Source organism: Python bivittatus, unplaced genomic scaffold (genome assembly GCF_059951505.1).
Source record: "Python bivittatus isolate LINGU-HERP-01145 unplaced genomic scaffold, Pbiv_v1 ctg000220_np1212, whole genome shotgun sequence".
NCBI lineage: Eukaryota > Metazoa > Chordata > Lepidosauria > Squamata > Pythonidae > Python > Python bivittatus.
The window spans coordinates 9,884,034-9,891,780 of record NW_028277048.1 but is presented as its reverse complement, the minus strand read 5'-3'; the positions used below and the strand labels follow the sequence as shown (position 1 = coordinate 9,891,780).

The following is a 7,747-nucleotide window of genomic DNA, read 5'->3' as shown; positions in this document are numbered from 1 at the left end:
AAATAATTTAATGCTCAGAATAATTTGAAAAATACAAGCATCCCCAAACTTCTGTTAAAGCCAGCCCATTTTTCTTGTTGTCCTCTATTTTTCCCTCATTTTCCAAATATTCTTTTTCTTCTGTCTGTTATTTTCCCTTCCTTCCTGTCTTTCTCATCTTCCTTCTCTCTCTCTCTCTCTCGTCAGTTCCTGATCACTTTTCCTTTATAAAAAGTCTGAGGGATAGGAACGGACGCAGTGTGGCCGCTAGTGCAGTGGGAAAACACAAATGAGAATAAACCTTGTCCAAATGCATGGAAAGTAATGCTTAAACATTGACTGAAACCAAAGGGATCAGCTCAGTGTGGTTGGAGGTTTTGCTCTGGGCTCTTCTTCAGTTGTTCAGCCATTTGTGGCTCTTTGTGATATCATCTGGCCAGGCTTGTGTCTCCGTAACTGCTTATTCGCAGCCTTTCAGTTAGCAAGATATTTGCCCGGGTACTTTAAGCTATTTTATCTTTTGCTGTTTGAGGTAAACACTGTGTTTTATGCATTTTCTAACTTTTGTTATTGTTGTTGTTGTTATTGAGACTTTTATTATATTTGACCCATAAGGATGGACAGTTTAGAAATATTCTAAGCGAATAAATTATAATATAAATATATATAAATATATATATATATTTATCCGCACTCAATCGTTACCGATTCTGCGGCGACTGCCTGCAGTTTTCAAGGCAAGGTGTTTCAGAAGTGGTTTGCCAGGGCCTCCTTCCTAGAGCAGAGCCCAGCTGGGGAGCGCAGGAGGCGGGGTTTCCGTTGCTTCCTGCCTTTTGGGCATGCGCGGCTTCCGCGTTGCCAGCAACTTGGTCCCGTCTCCTTTGCAAGGCGCCGCCAGCATTTTTCCTCCCACCGGGGTGAGAGTCCCCATTTATCTACTCACGTAAGTTTTCGAGTTGCTGGGTTGACAGGAGCTGGGGAGGAAGCAGGAGCTCGCTCTGCTGCGCGGAGCTGGGCTCGAACCGCTGAAGTGTCGACCAATTCTGTCATTAAGCCGCTGCACCACCGTATCCCGTCCTAAATAATATTAATAACCTAATATTGATGAGCTATTTGCTCTGGCTGTGGATTGCTAAATTCTCTTAACAGTCACCCCTCCTTCCCTAGACTAATTGTCTTCTTCCTTCCCAGTCCCACCGCAGCTGAATTCCTTTTCTTCCGAATAGCATCAGGGGATCCCTCCTTTATTTGACTTCATTTACTTCTGAATGGCAAGAAACCTTGTCAGTAAGATAGTGCCAAAGGAGAAAAACCAGGGAAGACAGATCGGAAGACAGTCCCAAAGTGAGGCCTGAGGAGTCTGAATAGACCTGACCCTGAAATTGTAGAGACTGACTCTTCTCATCTCCAAATAAGGAATAATAGTGACCTACCCCCCAAGGGGATTGTGAAGGAAAATGCAGCCCCAGATAACAGTGAGGAAGTGGCACTTTGTCAATGTTTGAAAATAAGTCTCTGGTGGCAAGCCCATTTTGAGCTAAGCTGTCCTGAACAGACTGTCTTCTGCGCCCATTCTCAGCTCTGTGGATTATTATCCAACTATTTTCTCTCAACAGACTTCTCATAAATCTCATTCTCCAAGCAAACTCTACTGGGGGATGTTTCTATGGCTCAACGTACTGGAGGTGAGATCCAAAATCAATCTGACCTAAAAGCCCACATTATTAAACATACTGTAGAAAATGTAACACCTAAGCCTCACTTTGCAGGAGCAGGTTCTCTGCACCTCTATGTTGGATCTGGAAGGTATCACTGGATCTTTCTACCTTACCCAAACCTTAATCTAATTAACACCTATGTTAGTAATTAGATACATTATCTTATCAAAGGGGTCACCCACTGCCTGGTAGTAACTTCCTGTTTGGCTTCACCTCTATTGTTCTAAGATCTTGCCTGGAGATATGAAAGGGGGGGTAAATCCCGAAATTTTAAAGAAAAAATGGGCTTGTTCCTCTCCACACACCCCCTCCCCCAGTTTTGGCTTTCAAAAATTGCAATGATTGGGGGAGAAAAAGTGATGACGTAACACTTAATATTTTCACTTTAAATAATAAATAAATGGTTTGCATGTTTGGAAATTTTCACATAGCAAACAGGGAAATAAATGTGTAAAAGAATAGGGAAGCTTGTTTCAACAGAGGCAACCTTTCCATTTTCAGAACTCCATGAAAATTATGACCTGATAAAAATTAAAGATCATAAGTGTCAAAACTGCTGTTGTGATACTATTGCAGAGTCAGAAAATGACACTATTAGACCATTTTTCATGCAACAAACGTGTATTGTGAGCCCTGGTTCTTCCTCCTCTTTTCTCAGCATTTTCTTTAAAATGGGTGCTTTCTGTTTCATACAGTGGAAGACCAAATCTAGAATGCATAACTTTATTTTATTCTAATATTGATGGTTTCTTTATTTTCAGTGTGCATAATTTGCCTACATGCTTCTCTTAAAAAGGAAAAAATGAATAGTTCAACAACTTGTAGCCCCAAGTGTAACAAGCATTTTAAAACATTAAAAAATATATTAAATCAGTACATTCATAATTATTGCCTGATTAAAAATATATTTTTCATTTTTCATATCAACATACTTTTTCTTTTGTTGTATTAAGCGTTGTTAAGAAAAGGAAAAGAAAAACGTCTGGCAAAAGAAAAATGAGGGAAAAGATGCAAAAAAAGGAAAAATAGAGCACAAAATAGATAAACATATAACAACATACCTTTATACTTTTTGTTAAGTATAAAACTATGTTACACTTTTACAAGAAGACAAGTTACGCGTAACTTTTTTAAAGTAACAATGACTTAATATTTGTAAAGGTGTTGAAAATTTAATACTGCATGAATTGCAATTTTCCCTAAACTTTATTTTTGTTTGGCGGAAAAAACTGATTTTTCTCATTGCTCCAAAACTTCTGTAAATTACATATCTCTTTAATTCTTCTTCATCATGTGAATTCTTGGGATCACATGGATGAATTCCTTGCAATAAGGGAGGCCTCCAGGATTGTCCTGTCCTGGGAAAGAAATTATGGAATATAAATTAGAAAAAAATGTCAGCAAGCAATTCCAGAACAGCAATGTAACCTCCTGGCTTCTTCCATTAGATATCGAAGTTGCAGTCTAAGGAGGCCAAAAAACTCAGCTGTAATAGTGCTGGCCGTAAAAAATGTCCAAGTCCAAAAACTGTATAAAGGAAACTCTTTTATTAACAAAATGGCATATAAATTTAATAATAACTAAATAAACTCAATCTCATAAGAAAAGACATATTCTTTTGTGATCTTCAGTGGGTTTGGTTAGAGTACTGACCTAATAAAGATTTTATATTCATGCTAACAATGCCATTCACCTTTTACAAAGTTTTGTGTAAAGAAAATAATTAAATGCATGAAATCTACTCTATAGTCCAGTGAGAATTAGCTAGCGAAGGATTGGAGAAGCAAGATTCCACCCAGGCTAGCTTATTTTGTTAACAAGTCCCCAGATGATGTAACTTCCAAAGTGCCTGTTGGGGTCTGTGCCTCTGCCTTAATTCTACGTGTCTACAGTAATGAGCTTCTACATATAACCCTCCTTCTCACACTCGCTCTGTTTTCTATGGAGGCTTCCATACGTCCTATAACTTTGGCATAAAGCTGGACATAACAGCTGTGGCCGCAGTTGCCCTTCCTCTGCACAGGAACACAAAGACAAGGGTCTCAGGGAAATTAAAAAGAAAGTGTGGGATCTTTTCGCTTTCTCAAATTATTGGAAGAGGGCACTTCTAAATTTACTAACCCTCTTTTGACACTGTTAACACCCGGTAATTCATTATCCTGATGATGAGTGAATCCTTTGAAATGTTTGTTTGTAAATATATGAGCACATTTCTGTAATTTTGTTTGAAGAATACTTATTCTGGGATTAGAAGATATTCAGATTCCTTCCTTCCTTCCTTCCTTCCTTCCTTCCTTCCTTCCTTCCTTCCTTCCTTCCTTCCTTCCTTCCTTCCTTCCTTCCTTCCTTCCTTCCTTTCTTTCAAGACTTACTGGCTGCCTGTCAGCCAAAACTTCAGAAGTGATTAACAATAAAATTCACATGAAAGGAATAAAATCTCAGCCTCACAATAGGTAAAAGCAGCTGACAGTCTACAAACTGAATCAATATGAGGAATTTAACCAGGTTACATTTTCATTACTGTAGACCATCTGAGGTTTTCCCCATTGTCCTGATAGTCCTTTCTTTCTTCATCTCTCCAATCAGCACATAGTTTGCTATCAAACTGATATGTTTCATCAATATTCTCATTATCTCACCCAATTCCCTCCCTACTTGAGGTACTCCAGCTGGGCACTTCAGCTGGTCAAAAACCTCCAAGTCTTTATCACATAACTTATTTCTTTGTTCCTCCCATCTAATATTCAGAACCAAGGTTTTTCATATCTGAAGTGATCATGACTGCCACTGAACTAGCACATGTGATAATTTTGTCTAATGATTTTTTTTAAAAGCCTCTGTAAGATCCAAAGAAGGAAGCTCTTCTATTCTCCGGCAGCAGAATGGATCCCTTTAAAGTCTGAACTAATCTATTATCACTTAAGCTTTAATCTATTATCACATAAGCTTTATCCATGAAAACAATGATCCATGAAAGATTAGAAGACAATAAACTTGTTGAAGAACCAAATTGTTACTAAATCACAGAAATTTTCTCCTTTTGCCTTTAAGAAAGCTGAAAGTCAGAGCAGAGCAGAACACTATCAAAAGAAATTGATTGTTTAACACATTCCAGCCATTTTCCTCTTAAAAGTTATTTTTACCCACTCCCAGATACCTTTCCAGGCAAAGTTTAAAAAGATAAGAATATGGATAAATCTCCTTTGTTCCTCCCTACCTTTTTTGAAAATAAAAAAAGTAAGATCTAAGAATTCAACTCTTCCAGATAAAGCACTCCTTGATCATAAAATAGAGCAATTTCGTGCATGTCTTGGAGGAGTACAGCATTATAGTGAAATTCTATAGAAAGGTATTCTAAGCCCCACTGATCTGAATAGAAATTATTTCTGCCAGAGATCAGCAAATGCAACTCCATAATTATTGGCCATTGGTACTGCTGTCTGGAACTGATAGGAATGGCAGACCAAGCGTCTAGAAAGCATATACAGTATATGAACAGAGAGCAAACTCCACTCCATTCTAGCACTGAAGATCTTACCTAGCCGGGTAACGAAACGTTTGCAAGAAAACAACCGACCTCAGAGAACCCCAAGGACTCCACAGTTCAACCCTGAGTTACACATATTCGCTTCTATTGATATACAGTCCTGATATATAGAACTGCAGCCTCAGTTGCCCTTTTCCAGTGGTGTGACAGTTATTGGAATTAGAAATAGTAATTGGAATTAGAAAAACCTAGGACAACCAGATGCAGTATTTAGCTATCCGTCAGTCGATAGACGGAATTCTATAACATTCAGATAACTGGTTAAAGAGCTGTAAAACTGATTATGTAAATGGGTAATATGAATTAAACCTTAACACTTTAAATTTATAATAGATGCATAGATTTTTAATGTAATGTTGTCTTTTGTAAACAGTTGTTCATTGATACGTTTATGGGTTTGAGAAAAAAGCAACAGACTTAAAGTCAGGACCACAGAGATCGCAGTGCAGGAAGACGTTATTATACCAAGGTGAATTCTGAAAGCTAGTCAGTTAGGACAGTTAATATCTGAATTAATCCTCAATACAGAACGTCCTACATAACAGCTCCAAGGTGTTACATATGCAATGTACTGCTTAGGGTTACCAAATCTGAGCTACAAAAATCTGGACCATCATGAAATGGTGTCAAAGACTTTCTGCATCTCTTTCTGCCATCTGATGGCCTTCTGGATTTTTGCAGCCCACATCTGTTTGCCTGTGATTGCTGTTGTGCTACACTTTGGGCATATCTTGGCTGGAATGTAAAAATGAACAGAAAGTTCACCAGCCAAATACCCCATGGTGGTTACAAATGCAACAAGGAAGCCTGGAGAGGGATACTCTACTGACAGCCATGCTTCTCCTAGCATTCAACTGATCTTTTCTGTACCAAGCTCAGATCCATGGATAGTGAAAATTACACCACCAGCCACACGGACTTTCTCCTACTTGGCTTGTCCACTCGGCCAGAACAGGAGCCCTTCCTTTTTGTTATCTTCCTCATTCTGTACCTGCTGAATGTGATTGGGAACCTGCTGATCATCCTTTTGATCCACTCTGATGCCCGGCTCCTCCATGCACCCATGTATTTCTTTCTCAGTCACCTCTCCTTTGTAGATATTTGCTTCACCTCAACTACTATTCCCAAGATGCTGCACAATCTTCGCACAGGCTGCAAGACCATTGCTTTCACCAACTGCATGATCCAGATGTATCTCTTCGTGGCCTTTGCTATCTCTGAAAACCTCCTGCTGGGTGCAATGGCTTTGGACCGCTTTATGGCCATCTGCCATCCACTACACTATCCTGTGCTGATGAAACCACTGCAGTGTGGTCTCATGGTATTGGTGGCATGGTTGCTGGCCCACCTTCACTCCCTCTTGCAAACTATATTGATGTCCCGGCTTTCCTTCTGTGGTCATCATGAGATACCTCATTTCTTTTGTGATTTCCAGCCTTTAGTGGTGATGGCCTGCTCTAATAAGAGCCTCAGTGAAATGCTGAGTTTCTTTGCAGGAGGCACAATTACTATTGGCAACGTCATCCTCATTCTTGTCTCCTACATTCGCATTGTCCGAGTTGTGCTTCAGGTGCCTTCCGGCCAAGGTCGAAGCAAGGCCTTCCAAACCTGTGCTTCTCACCTGATTGTTGTGACCCTCTTCTATGGCTCTGCAATTGGGGTCTATTTCCGGCCCCTCTCTTCCTACTCTGGGGACAAGGACAAGGTGGCCACTGTCATGTACGCTGTGGTGACCCCCATGCTCAACCCCTTCATATATAGCCTAAGGAATGCAGACATGAAAGCTGCCCTCCAGAGAGCACTGGCTAAACTAAGAAACTCTTTGGAGAGGCCACAGGCTATCAAAACCTGATAGGAAGGGACCTATCTCATTTGATGCAGTGCCTTACACATTTAGGGTGCTTTTTGATTCCTAAAGGACATTTTTATTTTTAACACAGTATGCGAGTCTTCATATTTTGTTTTTTAAATGAACATACAGGGTTTATGTTCATCTTCCCCAGCTCAGTGCTCACCAGAATGTTGAACTACAACTCCCATCAAACAGTCAGCCTATCTATGGTGCATATGGGTGATGAGGGCTGTGGTCCAAGCCTTGTAGTGGCTACCTAGCTCAGGAAGCTTGATATAAAGAAACAGGTATACATGGTGGTCTGCGTAAAAACCAGTCCCATTTTTGTTATGAGCTGTAAAATTTGCTAATCCAAAATAAATACTCCTAGTGATTAGATGACAGTTAATCATGCTTTTGGTTCCAGAATTAACAGAACGGACCACTGTAAGAGGCAGCATGGTGTAATGGCTAAACAGTCAGACTAGGACTAGAAAGATCTTCACTCAGCTATGAAGTTCCCTAGATGACTTTGGGCCGGAGACTCTTTCCCCAGACTACCTCGCCAATTAGGAGCCAGTTGGTCACCCCTCAGTTGGATTACCATAATGGCCTCTACGTAGGGCTGCCCTTGAAGACCACTCGGGAGCTACAGCTGGTCCAGAATGCAGC

At 40.1% G+C, this 7,747-nt stretch overlaps 1 protein-coding gene across 1 annotated transcript; it reads left to right on the top strand.

The window, feature by feature from the left end:
- Positions 1-6,127: 6,127 nt before the first annotated feature.
- LOC148216256 (olfactory receptor 1L4-like) lies at positions 6,128-7,096 on the top strand. The gene has a single exon (XM_088138475.1). The coding sequence runs from the start codon at positions 6,128-6,130 to the stop codon at positions 7,094-7,096; it is 969 nt and encodes a 322-aa protein (XP_087994601.1).
- Positions 7,097-7,747: the final 651 nt, after the last annotated feature.